The sequence below is a fragment of the Rhipicephalus sanguineus genome, chromosome 11 (genome assembly GCF_013339695.2).
Source record: "Rhipicephalus sanguineus isolate Rsan-2018 chromosome 11, BIME_Rsan_1.4, whole genome shotgun sequence".
Taxonomy (NCBI): Eukaryota; Metazoa; Arthropoda; class Arachnida; order Ixodida; family Ixodidae; genus Rhipicephalus; species Rhipicephalus sanguineus.
The window spans coordinates 120511281-120526851 of NC_051186.1; the positions used below are offsets into that span (position 1 = coordinate 120511281).

The following is a 15571-nucleotide window of genomic DNA, read 5'->3' on the forward strand; positions in this document are numbered from 1 at the left end:
TCGGTAATGAATTCACTGCGGCAGAGTGGCGCAAGAAAACGCGTATGCATGAAACAAGCAACAAGACAAGGTGCTGACCTTTCACTTAACATAATCAAGACGTGCAAGTCAAGACAGCATCATTATCGCTCAAAAATATAAGAAACAACAACAAAAAAAAAGAGAGAGGAAATCATGACGTATCTGTCAAAGCTACCTGCTTCGGTGCCAGCATTGAAGCCTGGTTTAAGCGAGAAGGGCCAGAGTACTACGTGTGCTACGTGTGTATTACGTGCCTGCTTTTTGTGCAACTTTCTTAGTGCTCAAACAGTGCGTCACAAGTGTCAACTGGTTTAAGCATGCACCACCCACTTCAAACGTCAATGATCAACCTAATCAAAGCATGCTCAATTCTTAAGCAAGTGCACCGGCAGACATTCAGTTATTTCTGAAGCGGCAGCTGTGATTTGATCCCTCGAGGACAATCAAGAGGTGCGTGTTAGTTCTTCGGACTACCTAATTCCTTGGATGATTTCACAGTTCCTCAGAAATGCCAAAATTCAGATGACTGTAGACGCGTAGACATTTGGGCAAGTTGGTATGGCTCCATTTTGATGAATTTGGTAGTGCAGCACTAACTGAGATGAAGAAAGAACATACAAGGACAAGCGGTTGTCCTTGCATGCTCTTTCTTTGTCTCTGTTAGTGTTGCGCTACCAAATCACCTAGATGACTGTACTTGAACAGGAAAATTCCAGTAGGCCCTGAGCTAAAGACTTTGATTCTCAAACACTTTGAGCACAGTGAGGTTTTTGCATGATGCTAGTAGAGTGACACTCACGCCCAGGTCCCGGCTCCAGACAACCGAGTGCGACAGGGTGTCCCACAGATGCACCTGGCAGTCGTAGCCGCCCGTCACGAACTGGTTCTGCGTTGGATGAACTGCCAGCGCCCAGATCTCCTCCGTGTGGCCCTGCAAATGGAGAGGCCCATCACAGCACGCTTTGTGAATGAGTTATCTCTGACAGGCTAAGTACTGTAGGAAGGTTTTTGACCGGGCTAGTTGGTGAAGATCCATTATAGCTTACGGCGCACTCTGACACACGGACGTGTGTCTTTGTGTGTCTCTTTGTTCGTGTGTCAGAGTGCGCTGTAAGCTATAATGAATAATATAAAGGATAAGTACTGCCTGGAGTATCCTATAATACGTGCACCATGTCAGGGTACACCAAGATAGATCACGTCAGTACACCAGCTAAATGCAGAATTGCGGACTTGTGGCAGTGCTTGCATGAAATCTTCTGACGTACCATCTGATTAAGATGGCAGCAAAACATCTTCTGCAGCTCAATGAGATGAACTGGAATGGCAGACCACGTCTAATGATTAGGGGTGTGCGAATATTCGAAATTTCGAATATTTTTCGAATGCGTTTGCTATTCGATTCGATTCGCACTGAAATTTTACTATTCGAACTATTCGAACTTCCCAAAGACAAATGCAGTCAACGTCCGGTTGAAAGTGGCCCCTTCAGATTTTCAATATGCTTCACCTCATTACACTCTCGTATTGCGGCAAAGCTGCCTTTCAAGCTCCCTTACGGTCGAACTTAGCCGAGACAAATTCCGGTTGGAAATGGTGCCTAGATTTTCAATATGCTTCACCTCATCACACCCCCGTATTGCGGCAAAGCTGCCTTTCAAGCTCCGTTACGGTCGAACTTGGGCAAGAGACAGTCAACGTCTGATTGAAAGTGGCCCCTAGATTTTCAATATGCTTCACCTCCTCACACCCCCGTATTGCGGCAAAGCTGCCTTTCAAGCTCCGTTACGGTCGAACTTGGGCAAGAGACAGTCAACGTCTGATTGAAAGTGGTCCCTAGATTTTCAATATGCTTCACCTCCCTGCACCCCCGTATTGCGGCAAAGCTGCCTTTCAAGCTCCGTTACGGTCGAACTTGGGCAAGAGACAGTCAACGTCTGAAAGTGGTCCCTAGATTTTCAATATGCTTCACCTCCTCACACACCCATATTGCGGCAAAGCTGCCTTTCAAGGTCCGTTACGGTCGAACTTAGCCAAGAGACAGTCAACGTCCGTTTAGAAGTGGTCCCTAGATTTTCAATATGCTTCCCCTCATCACACCCCTGTATTGCGGCAAAGCTGCCTTTCCAGCTCCGCTACGGTCACAAATATATTAACTCGAGAAAACGCTGGTTCCAATATGGAGATGAAAGATGTGGCAGAGTTGGGGGCTCAATTAATGCTGTTTTGGACTTGAAATTTGGGCAGGAAGTCCGAAAAATTGGACGCCGAAGCTTTTTAGCATCCAAAATTTCTGATGTTACATATCGACGTCTGGGAGGCAGATTTGGAACTCCGGACTTGAAGGGAGCACACCCTTGTCCGCCACATCAGTTGGCCTTCCACAGAAGTTGAAAGAGGAGGAGAGGCTGAGGAAATGGCATCTCTGCCTATCACGTGTAAAGTGTTGTCGGCAACACTTTGGTTGCACCAAATCATGTACATAAATACAATTCGGCCTCTACATTGCCTCACTCTTGATAAGAAAGACAACTATGAAATATGACCCCACCAGCGCTTCATCAACCTAGCGAAAAGAAACACTTTCATGTTGCGATCTCACAAGAACATACTTAGGGATTCTCTGCAACATTTTCTGTAATTTCACTTCGAATTATTCGAAAAATGTTTGAGAAATATTCGAAAATTATTCGAAATTGTTCGATTCGATTTGCACTCAATCTTTATTATTCGAATTCGCTTCGCACCCAAAATTTTGCTATTCGCACAGCTCTACTAATGATGCTCTTATAACGTGTACAATAAAGCTCAGAGTAAACGAACAGCGTTCACTCCTGAATTATGCGTCTGCAACACAGATATCACCTTCAAAAAACACTCCCAGTTTTTGTCAGATCTGTAATCAAGAGAGTTGTAGCAAACTGGTGCACAGTAAATCAATCAATCAATCAATCAATCAATCAATCAATCAATCAATCAATCAATCAATCAATCAATCAATCAATCAATGGGTCTAGAATGTGCAGTGAGCGAGAAGTATTCATATACAGAGGACTGAAAAAGATGTGGTAACAAGGAACGAAAGAATTCAGGTAAACAGAAGAGATGAATTTGACAATGCAACATGTCATTTCATTACAAAGTCACATTAACATCAACACTTGTTAGATGTGTTCTACCAGAATTTTTCTGCACTGCCATTGCAATTACCAGGCTCTCTCGCCTCTCCACAGCTACCCACCTGCACGACAGTGGAGAAGTTGAGGCTGAACGTTCCCTGAAGGATCGAGTTGCGAGTAGTCCCAATGAGCAGCATGCTGCCTTTGCCCTGGGCGAGGGTTCGAATCCCACCAGCCATGTCCGGAAGCTGTGAAGCAAAGAGCAAGGCACGACAAAAGGCCCATTAGGGAAAGCTAAGGCTCAGCTCAAAGCAGTCAACCCACCAGCTACAACCAAATCCAAAAAATTGCAAAGTAAAGCAGCCCAAAATTATTGAATACACATCCGTGACCTTTTTACAAAACCAGAACGTTAATATAAAAAATATGTGTAAGTACACATATTTTCTATACAGAGCACAATAATGGCTTGTAGCTGCGAGCCAGGCACAATATTAGCTCTCTGACAAGTTTTCTTTCACTGACCCCTCTTCAGTTTAAACAAAGTTACAGAAAATAATTTAGTACAATTTTAATGCATTAGCACTGTACATTGTAGCTTGTGTAGAGCCAACTGTATTTACTTACACACTACCAGCATTGGCTAATGCTGTCTAGTGCTGAATATCAAGGTGAGTGAACGTAAGCAGAGGCAATGAAGGTAATGCGAATGTTTTTCTTGCATTTAACGCTAAAATGCCACTGAATTTTTCTTTTACGATTTAAACCAAAAACACTTAACTAGGGATGCAGAAATAGTAAATTTTAAGTTTGAATCAAATAGTTGGAATAGGATATATCACATAAAGAAAAGTGAGCATATTTGTCATGACCCAACCAACCTGCACAATACTTTTAAAGACTGGAACAAGGCATGTGTGAATGTCATTTCTCTGGTTCGTAGTAAAGTGGAAGCAACTTTGGATAGTAGCAGGACCTGAAATTCAGTAGGACGCTAGTGATAACCGGTAAAATATGTTACGTTTAAAATTTACTATTTTTATCGCATATAACCTGTATAACAAGCCTTTAAAATAAAATAATTAATCGATGTGAGGGTAATATGTTCACTGAACTTTAGAGTTGGGCTTTGCGGCAGTGCGGATTTTTCCTGGACAGGTGTTTTCATGCCATAGCACTCCTAAGCTGCAGTGAAACCACTGCAGGGTTGTTACAGGGTTGTTACATACGGTCTAATATTGGCCTCGAGGCCCACCACTGGAAACGCCGGTGCCACCGTCAGCGTGACGTGCTTGGCAGGATCACGTGGTCTCAGCGGCCGCGTCGGCTGCTTGTGGAGCACTGCCGCGTGCTTTGAAAACGAGTTTCAAGTCCCACATGCACTGCGGCCTGTTCAAATTCGGAAGTTTTCTCTCATTTTCTACTCAATTGAAACCATTGTAATAGAGTGGCTGCCTCCGAAGGCGACGAACATGGGGCTCTACCGCTCGGTGCCGCAGTGCCGCGCTTATGCAAAGGAGCCCAGTGTCAGCCTGCACTGGTAACAGCGGGACAAGAAACAGCGTGAAGCATGGGTTGTAAAGCTAAGAACCGGCAAGTAGCCATCCGCTACGAGTCTTGTGTGCAACAAGCACTTCCGCGACGAAGACTTTTGTTACTGCGTCGGGCCTGCGATGTTCGGTGTGTAGCAGACAGCGCGCACTGAGATGATGGCTCGCGCGCGCTTCCCGCCGGCAAATGATGCTTATCTGCCACAGGATGGTAAAAGAGCTACCTTTTACCACATGCGATGCCATCTCAGAACCCTCCAATGCGACCTCTTGATCTTCGGCCCCGTGCTCAACGTCCACAAAATCGGCTGCAGATGCGCAAGTCATTGTTTAGATACGTTGAATAAAAAATGCACAGCGTCCCTTATGCATTCGTTAAAGATGACTAGAAGGCGAAAGCCATCTTCTTGTCAGTCGATGTACTGATTCTCCCGCGCCCCCCTCCAAAGGCGTTCTGCACCTAACGCGGTTTTGCACGGCCTCCGTGACCGATCACGGAGGCAATGCAAATCGACCATGACGTGTGAATACATCATCATTTGACGTCACATTACGTGACGTCATAATGACGCTACATATTTTGGCGATCTGTGACGTCATGATGACGTCATATAGTGACACCATCACGTGATGATTATTTTTTGCATCACTCGTGTTGACGCCGCCGACGCGGGACGCCGACGGGCAACCTTCCCATTTGATAAGGCATGCATTGCTTCATAAGCTACATAAATTTTGCATTGCCTCTGTTGAAAATAAAGAAGTGGGGCATGGGCTCGGGGAGAGGCGCGAGAGGGAAGAGAACGAAGGGGGATTCGGAGCTAGCCCTTGCACAGTAAAGACGTCTATGACCACGGGTCCTCGTTATTTACATTTTGGGGCCGTGAAACCCGGGAATGATCATTCGTGGACTACAATGACTTCGGCCGAGCGTCTTCGGAAGGTGCGTGGAACTCTTAGGGTCAGCGTCTCTAGGATTATTACGCTCCTGACAGAACTGCTGCAGAATCCCGATGCCGAAGCGCGCGAGGTCAACAGGCAAGTCGCCGTTTTGAAGGCTAAGGAAACTGAACTCCGCCAGCTAGACAAGGACGTTCTCGACCTCACGGAAGATGAAGCTATTGAAGCCGAAGTCGAGGGTGCAACCGACTACCACGATAAGATTCTGTACGCGATTGCTGATGCGCAGTTGTTCCTGTCACAGCGTCAACAGGCGACCGGTCTCAGCGACCTGTCTAGGAGTGAACCCAATGACGACCGGGTAGCAGCCACCCAGAGCAACATCGGATCTGCTGGGGCACCGCCAGGATCCGTCAGTACGCCACGCTACCGGTCGGTCGCGCTTCCGACGCTTCAAGTCCCGACGTATGCCGGAGATTTACGTCAGTGGCAAGAATTCTGGGACCATTACAGCGCCACGATTCACGAGAACACCGAGTTGCCACCCATAGAGAAATTTAAGTATTTGCTGACGTACCTGACGGGAGCGGCCAAGCGAGCTATCGAAGGCATCAGGCTGGCTGATAACAACTATGAAATTGCCGTGACAACACTGAAACAGCGCTTCGGTCGACAGGAATTACTGGTCAACGAGCACATCGACCAGCTTCTTGCATTGTCGCCCGTGAGGAGTTCCAAGGAAGTGGAGAAGCTTCGGGTGCTGCATGACACCGTGCGTTTCCGCGTAAGTGCGCTCGAAGGTCTCGGTGTACCACCTGAGCAGTACACTGTGGTGCTGCATCGGGTGCTAATGAGGTGCTTGCCAGAAGACTTGGCGATAATGTACCGACAGAAGAAGAAGGAGGAAAGCACGCGCGGTACTAATGCATCAGCAGAGCCCACACCACCTGAAGCGAGAACGCACAAGGCGACCGACATTTTAGCGTTCCTGAAAATCCAGGTTGAAGTGCGTGAGGAAGGGAAGCAAGAAGCGGCGTCATCGTATACGCACAACTCGATCACGGTACCTGGTGACATGAGCTCGCCGAGAAGATCTTCACAGGGCATTCCGTCGGCATCCGCGCTAGCGGCGACGGAATCCCTACAGCAGCGCAAGCCTTGTGTACTGTGCGACAGCCGAGGTCACAGCCTGGCAGAGTGCACGGTCGACTTAACCGCCCACGAGAAACGGGCCAGATTGCTTAACGCTCGGTGCTGTTACAAGTGCGGAATGCGCAATCATGTCGCACGGTTTTGCAGAGTCTCCCTGAACCTTACGTGCAACAAGTGCCAACGCCGACACCTAACGGTCCTTTGCGAGCTGTCACGAGCCGTCACCACGACCGCTGCTCCTGCACCAACAGTACCGAGCGGCTCGTCCGGCTCTACCTCACCGACGGTAACTACGGCGTCAACTGGCGCTACAGAAGCCAAGTCGGTGCTGCTTCAGACGGGCCGTGTTTGGGCTGAGAGCGGACCGCGACAGCTCCTGGTGCGTGTGATGCTTGACAGCGGCAGCCAGCGTTCATTCATCCGCACCGACGTGGCCAAGAGATTGCAGTGTAAAGTCATTGGCAGGGAAGAGCTCTCACTGGTAACGTTTGGAAATGCCAAGCCACGGAATCATTTACGTTGTCGACGCGTCTCTGTCACGCTGCGTGGACGATTCAACGACAGCACCGTTACATTGGAAGCACTAGAGGTACCTGAGGTATGCTCCGCGACAAGTCCACTGCTGGACACTGAAGTGCTCGAGCTGTTGTGCGCCAGGAAACACGATGCTGCGGATCTGTTCGATCCAGAGACTTTGCACCCAGATGACATCAGCATCTTGATTGGCTCAGACGCTTACTGGAAGGTTGCCACCGGAAGCATCGATCGCCTCAATGAGGAACTCACTGCAGTCGAAACGTCTTTTGGGTGGACCGTACAGGGAACAAGTTCACCTCACGAGGCTACAACGACTTGTGCCCTCCTCATGTCAGCTGGTGTCGAGTGCGACGAATCGGCTATGTGGCGCCTAGACACGATTGGTATTGAGAACCGGATGCCAAAGAAAACACAAGGACTCGATATGTTTGAGCCTTGTCTGAGAAGACAAGCGGGATGTTACCAAGAGCATTTGATGATTCCGGAGCCTGGTATTCCTGCCGATAGCTTGCCCACCCGCAACGATGACTCCTCCCATCTGCTGGTCGGTGAAGCTAACAGTCCAGCTGTGCTTCCTGTGGTGTCCTCATCGTTGGATGCGCAGCCTGAACGTCAGGATTTTGTTCCGCTCAGCTTCGTGGAACTAGAAAAGGTTGTGACCAAACAAGTTGATCACCTAGGCAAAGAAGAGAAAGCACTGCTTTTGCCTCTGGAAGTGAAGTGCAGTGCACTGCAAGCGGCGCCGAAGCAAAACAGCGCGATCCATGCACCCGAGCACCTCAACGAGCTTAATCCCTGGGAGCAGAGGAACAGCCACGTACTGAGACTCGCCCCTGATATGTTGAACCTATCGAAAGGAGATGCGTCCATCTCGACATCCGTCTCCAAGTTCGTGATGACGCATAGTTCGTGCCACAGACGCGAAGGGCGCTGCAGACATACAGGCACTTCGTGGAGAACACCACGGCAATACGCTGCGGAAAAGTGTCTGCAGGAGAACCCGAATGCGGAGGACAACAGCAGTGTCTTGCCGGGATGGAAACGTCGGAGATGGAAACGCGCACACCATTTCCATGCCAGATCGACACGCTGCGTCCCGGACCGATGTTCATCGCAGATTTACATGAGAGGCGCGGCAGTGGTGCAAGAAGAGAACGCTTCTGCCATCGAGTGACATCGCTACACTGCCATGCATTGCCGACTTTGGATGGGAGAGACCTTGTGTCGTTCGCCCCGCCACAGTGGTCTAGTGGTTATGGCGCTCGACTGCTGACCCGAAGGTCGCGGGATCGAATCCCGGCCGCGGCGGCTGCATTTTCGATGGAGGCGAAAATGTTTGAGGCCCGTGTACTTAGATTTAGGTGCACGTTAAAGAACCCCAGGTGGTCGAAATTTCCGGAGCCCTCCACTACGGCGTCTCTCATAATCATATGGTGGTTTTGGGACGTTAAACCCCAGATATTATTATTATTACCTTGTGTCGTTCGCCTTGAACCGGACCACGTTCTGAAGCCCTGTACATAGGTTGTGCATGTTGTCAGAAACGAAACAACCTACGTCACGTTCGTCCCGTCCCCTCGGAGGATGTTGAAAATAAAGAAGTGGGGCATGGGCTCGGGGAGAGGCGCGAGAGGGAAGAGAACGAAGGGGGATTCGGAGCTAGCCCTTGCACAGTAAAGACGTCTATGACCACGGGTCCTCGTTATTTACAGCCTCCGTGATCGGCCCACCGGCCAACCCCATGTATTTTCTTGGAGCCTCATTTATTTACGTGGGAAAGATGCCATCCTGTTGGCGTTAGACACGACAGTGCTGCCAAAATTGCTGGGGTACACGCCAAATAATTACTATCCTGTTTTGCGGCTGCTGGTTGCTGCAATACCTTCTATTTTATTCACCGCTATTTCAAGTTCACGTGGGTCCTAGTTCACAGCCGACGTTTGCACAACAAGTCCGACAAACGTTATTGTATTTTCTTTCTTTTCCTAGGCGTCGCATACTACTACATGCTCGGTCTCGTAGACTGGTTCTTCTTCCACCAGCAATCTCGAAGTGGTGAAGCTTTGGTTTATGAATTTGTTGATGACAGAGAGCGGCAAGTTCACTAGAATGCAAACGGAACGATAATTAAGGAGCATTAAAAAAAGGCGTCGCATTTGCGCACGTTTTGTGTGAGCACCAAACGGAACGAATGCGCTGAATAAAGAAACAGAAGCAGCGGCATTTGCCCACTGAGAAGGTCGATCAATACGCAGTGCGAGACAACTTGTCAAATGACATTGAAATGTACCCGAATTTAGACCGAAAAAGAAAAAAAACACTGAATTGTCGGGACGGCAGATCACAAAGTTGCCATGCGCACCGAAGCCGCAGTTGTAAAGATATTGTTTTTGAACTGCTCTGATAGCGTCCGCACAACAGTAGTTGTTTGTTTACTCACAAATTCTCATGTTTTGCGGCCTAAAGTTCACAGCGCGGTGCCAAAACGCGCTCGTAGCAAAAGCGAAACCATCAGTACGAACATACATGCAGACGCTCATACATGCAGAGGCACCGTCAGTCGTCGCGAACCCGTGCGATCGCTGGCTTGGGGCTTCTTTCTGTCATGCTCCGTTTGGTTATACAGGCAGTCTACTCTAACGAAATATTTCACATAGTTTGCACTCAGCGAGTGACTACCTTTCATGCAAGAAGCCGATTCAGGGGTCTCCAACGCGGTGACCGCGTGAAGCGGGTGCTCGGTTTTCTGCAAAGAGACAGCGACTGTACACTATCTTGTGCTTTCAGTTCGTCTAAAATGATTATTTCGACAGTAAAGAACACCGTTCATTTCGAAAGTACCGACAGAAATGCCCTGGAGGGCTTCCACGAGGTGTTTTTGTAGAGCGCCGACAGCAAAACCTATGGGGAGCGCGCCGGCGGTATCCTGCCTAGCACGCAATCGAGGCGCGTCCGACAGAGGGCGACTCCGTAACTCCTCGAGGCCAATACTACAGTCAAACCCCGCTACAATGAAATTGACGGTGCTCGGAAAAATGTTCGTTGAAGCGAACATTTCGTTGTAGTGAAATTGAATAAAATATGGCTGACCTGAGCTAGCAGAACAGAGAAACTTTTATTTCCAAAATTCAAAAAGTGTCTGCTGCTTCCTTTGCGTCCCCAGCAGCGTCACGACGCGATTCTCATATATGCATAGCGACGCCACGTTGAAAAGCACGCAGAAACAATGTTCGCGGCTTCCGCGAACGAACGAAACAGAGGCACGGGAGCGCAACACGAACTGCACAGTTGCACTAAAACGCTAGGACTAGCTATTTGCCGACAACGGCGAGATGCAGGCATGCTATCGCGGAGCGATGATTTGCGCCTTATTCTATGCTATTCTCATCCACCACTCACGGCTGGCTGATCCCGTTGATAACGTGGACGAATTGTTGCTCCGACCAACGGTCGCACTGGCCAAGCAAGAAAAGTACGAGAAGCATTGGCATTGGAAAAGGCACCTTTCCTCGATTGCATCCCAGGGCTGCTCGCGTTGATAACGTGGATGTACCGTCGCTCTGACCGCTAGCGAAGCGTGAAAAGAACGAAAAGCATTGAAAAGGCATCGGAAAAGGAATCGTTCTGCGATTGCACCCCAGTGTGAATGCCAGCCATGCTAGTGTGGACAACTGAGCTTTGGCTTCGGATTGTCTGTGACTAAGAAGCAACTGAAGCCAGTTGCGAAAGCAGGGCAGTCTGATCGCCGTCGCTATCAAGCAATGGCGGCCCCCATGCTCAGTCAACAGCGGCGGTTTCTGGTGGCGCCAACACACAATTTGGACTTTGAATTCGTATTTTTATGTCCTAAAATGCACCAAAATGTCTGAGATTGTGTTTATTGCATGGTAAATTAAATTTCTGAGCCCGGAATGGCATCGTAAAATTTCGTTGAAGTGGAATGGCAGCAGAAAAAGTGTTCATTGTGGCGAGCATATTTATGCATTGACTCCTATAGACTGTTGACGGGGAACCAAGAATTTTTCATTGTAGCGGAAATTTCGTTGAAGCGGAGTTCGTTGTAGCGGAGTTTGACTGTATTCGTTCATTTTGAATACCTCAAAATTTCGACTAATTTAAGTTTGTGTCGAAGTGAATTCGAATACCGTAATATTTGTTCGAATATTCAAAGTGCTTGAATATTCGCACACGCCTACACTAAATCTTATACACAGCCATTGAGCCTCTCCCTCACCTTGGCCTCCTGTCCCGTCCTCGTGAGGCTAGAGTCCCACTGGACCACCTTGCGATCTTTCGCACCACCCGTGACAATCGTGCCATCCTTCATGGCGCAGATGGAGAACAGTGGACCGTCATGGGCACCCACTACAGTCCGGCACACCTTGTTGGAGCCTGCAACAGATCACAGTCACGTGTCAATCAAATGGTCTACTCCAGTGTATCCTTGAACATTTGTATGCACATTTTCCGTTACCATTGGGAGAGTTTATTTGCTTACTTCCACATTAATATACTACATGCCCTTTATGTGGCTTTCAGAGAAATAACTATTGATACATAATTTCAGAAACTGGTAATGCACATGTAATGTTCCTTGTCTACACAAGCAACACCAGAAGTTCAAAACTAAAAAAAAAAAAAGCTAGTTGAAAGGAAAACACAAAAGCAGCTAAAATAATGAACAAATACATAACTACACAGAGGTCTTATTACACCATGCTGGAGTTGATTCCATGAGAAAGAAGGAAATGTATAATGTATCACATTTTCATGTACATGACATATGTGAAGCATTTTAATATGCAGGCATGAAGTTGGAGTGTGATGAGTACTCTGTACTCCAAAGCACACCTTAAATGTGAGCTTCAATGTGGTTTTCAGATGCTGTTACAGAATGCTGTTACAGAATGGCACCCTATCCCATCTTCTCTCCTTTTTCTTTCTTGTTTTCAGTTGCACCACAAAAATTTCGTTAAGCTATATACAGAATAACTCAATGCGCATGAACATCACATTCAACATTCGCTCCACATTTATCCACTGTCCTTCAATTGGCAATTGAGTTTTGCGCCTTCTTCTCACGAGGTCACTGTTTATGACCTATGTCGTTAGCAGTGATACCGCCTCAGTTTGAAGATTCGTTGTGCTTCCCAAAGTTCCGTAGACTTCACCTCTCTCTGTAGTCTAACAACGTGCACTGATACTCGCTTTATGAAATTTCTTGTGAAAATGAAGTTGAGTGTCCTTGCTCCATTGCTACTTTTGGTTCAATGCCTCATCAAACAGGATCACTGAGCCCCTCCTGGCTGAATGAAGCTATTGCATAGGTAATACGAAACATCATACCACACTGTTGCCAGGAATAACTTTACAGGCTTCTACATGTACACTCAAACCCCATTATCACAAAGTTACATCTTACACGAAAATAACTTCGTTATATCCGAAAATTCGTTATAAATGTATATTCCTAACACTGTATCTATTGCAAGACTATTTTTCCCTTACTTCGTTATAACCGATTTTTTGTTACATCCGTGTTTGTTTTATCGAGGTTTCAATGTGTTTCAATGAGTGTGCGTCGAAAAATGAGAGCTCACCCCTTTGCCAGACCATGATGTTTCCATTGGAGTCACCGGTGAGCAGTTCACCAAGCTCGGTGAAGGTCATGCAGAGCACGTACTTGGGCTTGTTGCTCTTCTGCAGGACAATATCGCACACAGAGATCACTCGGTGACACGCGACTCTCTGGACTCCGTCTTTCATACCCGGTGTTCAGACACACATCTTAACGAGAAAGTAAGTCACAATCCTTCTTGTTGTACGAAAGCTGGTGATCATTTCAACAGCACACTGTTCACTTTTCCTCAGAGCTTGTCACCAGCATCACTCAACGTCACATGAAGCCAATGAGATGTAACAGATAAACGCAAATGAGTCATAGGGAAACCAGACATTTTGGGCAGTGTATGAAATAAACAGCACCACTTTGCGGCTTATGAATTTTCATAAGGCTGCATTATCTCACGAGTACAAGAAGGAAACGGAACAAAAAGCGTTGGGCACTAGGTTTCAATCAAACTTATAGCCTGAATAAAACCCTTTCACAGGTGAAATCACATGAATCTTATAGTGGTGAATATTTTTGAGACTGACATAGATTACACAGCAGACAGATACCAATACAGCATTCAGTACTAACCTTGTCCATTCAAAGCAGTAAACACTACTTGCCACGTGCACCCCCCTGCCCCACCTTATTTCTTATCATCACATGCCATGTCACATGCTGTAGCAGAAAAGTGCAGCAAAAAGCTACATGGAATCGCCACCACATGTCACAGTACCAAAGGAACAGAACATTCAGTTTCTGCACTGCATCCAGATGCAACTTCCCCAAGTTTGTTCCGGCGAATTGAAAGATCTAATCATCCTGAAACTGCAAGTGAACTACGGCCTGATGTATGCAAAAGTCTAACTGCTTATCACATCATGTGAAATTCTCGTTGCTACAGCAGTCAGCTAATATAATGTCTAAATGTGCAGCCACTGAAAACTGTGCACCTTTCTACAATGTTTTTATTAATTTCTATCACATGACAAGAAAAGAGAGAATTGTGTGGGTGTAGGCCAGTTGGTGATTCATGATTAGCACAGGTAACCGCAAAGCCACATGGGACACATAAAGAGACAACATGAAGCGTTACTGACAACTTTTTGTTTAATGAAACAGTGTCTGTTTATGTAAAACCTGTTGTGCACTTTTTTTGAAAGTTGTTGTGTGTTTTTTTATCGCCTCATTTGTGGTTGTTTTATGGTGCACAAGCGTTTCTGATCTACAACCGCTCGGCAGCATTTCATTAAACGAAAAGCTGTCAGTACCGCTTCATGTTGTCTCTTCCTGTGTCCCATGCAGTTTTGCGGTTACCTTTGCTAATTGTGACAAGACACTTCAAGAGAACAAAGCATGACTATGAATTCCTGCATGAACTGACCATTTCGTCGACAGTTTTTCAGTCCACCGAACTTACCACCAGGTATCTGCTTGTGACAGTAGTATCACCACTGCCGGGGCCGTCTTTCTGCCATGATTGACACCAGCAGTGGCAGCGAAGGACAGAGGAAGGACAGGGTAGGGACACAGCAGGAGAGGAAGGATGTGCGTGCAGGACAGGATGTGACGTGACCATGCAAGGACAACGCATACACAACCACCGAGGGAAGTGCACATGCGTAAGTGACCAGGATGATATCAACCAGGGTGCAAGCATCATATGGAGGAGATGCTAATGCTGTTTGTACTGAAGACAACAACCTAAACAAATTTTTATGCTTACTGCTGTTTTGTTCGCACATTCTGCCATCTCCCTTAAACAGTAGTAAGGATTCGGTGATTAGTTATTTCTTTGGTGGCAATGCCCATTTGGGAGCCATTTGTGAACTTCAATCAATATTACCATGTGGCTTTCTTACGCTATTCTGTGTGGTGTGGTCCTCTCTTGAAGCTAGCAGCCATCCGAAAATAAATAATTTTGACTGCAGCATCTCTCTGCTAAGAAAAATTAGCTGATGTGATGATTGGCAGAAAGCCTGCAGGTTTTCTGGCCCAATCAGAGCTTTACTCAAAAGTGAAACACTAAGTGCCTTCTTTGACATTTATCATTTTTTTAATCTTGTCACAGTCTTGTTTTTGTAATGTAACATACTATGCTAAAAGTCCCGGTGACATTGACCTAGTCACGTTGAAAGCTAAAAAAAACCCACCTTCAGTGGCAGAGAGTTCAAATGAACAAATTAAATTGCCGATTTAATTAAGTAAGACTTCGTCTGCATTATACACAAATGATATAGTTCACAAGTATTTTTGATTTACTGCACAATTGTATGTTAAGAGGGCCGTGGGGTCTACTTACGTGGCCACATTAAAGTTTGTATCACTTCAAGTAACTTTATCTTAGTGATGATCCTATTTGCTAAGAGATGCAGGAGCCTTTTAGACATGCCCAACGATGTTATCTGACAAATGCAACAAAATTTAGATAAATTAGCCACTTTATATGCCTTAGAATTGACAAAATATGCTCAGGCTTTTCCACAGCAATTTTTAGTTGGTGTTTAACAGTGCCCTTACTATGTAAAATGGCCGTACTCTCAGGTGAATAAAATGCTCATGATGTGCTTATAGTGCGCAAACGATATACAGTACAGAAAAATGAACTTAACTCATCGTACTTTATCAGAGATATAGCTGATACTAATTGAACGATCAGATATACGTATATAATGAATTAT

The 15571-nt window shown here is 46.6% G+C and overlaps 1 protein-coding gene across 5 annotated transcripts in view; it reads right to left on the reverse strand.

Annotated features, from left to right (window-relative positions):
- The window catches only part of LOC119374824 (echinoderm microtubule-associated protein-like 2), a 235873-nt gene that overhangs the window by 14908 nt on the left and 205394 nt on the right, over nt 1–15571 (reverse strand). For 4 of the 5 annotated variants that reach the window (XM_037645023.2, XM_049410959.1, XM_037645019.2 and 1 more), the window contains 5 exons: nt 14311–14361; nt 12880–12979; nt 11514–11671; nt 3263–3388; nt 821–952 (listed from right to left, as the gene is read on the reverse strand). In XM_037645023.2, the coding sequence (XP_037500951.1) occupies nt 821–952; nt 3263–3388; nt 11514–11671; nt 12880–12979; nt 14311–14361 (567 nt within the window). The remainder of the gene's footprint in view (nt 1–820; nt 953–3262; nt 3389–11513; nt 11672–12879; nt 12980–14310; nt 14362–15571) is intronic. The other variant, XM_049410958.1, reaches the window with a different exon arrangement.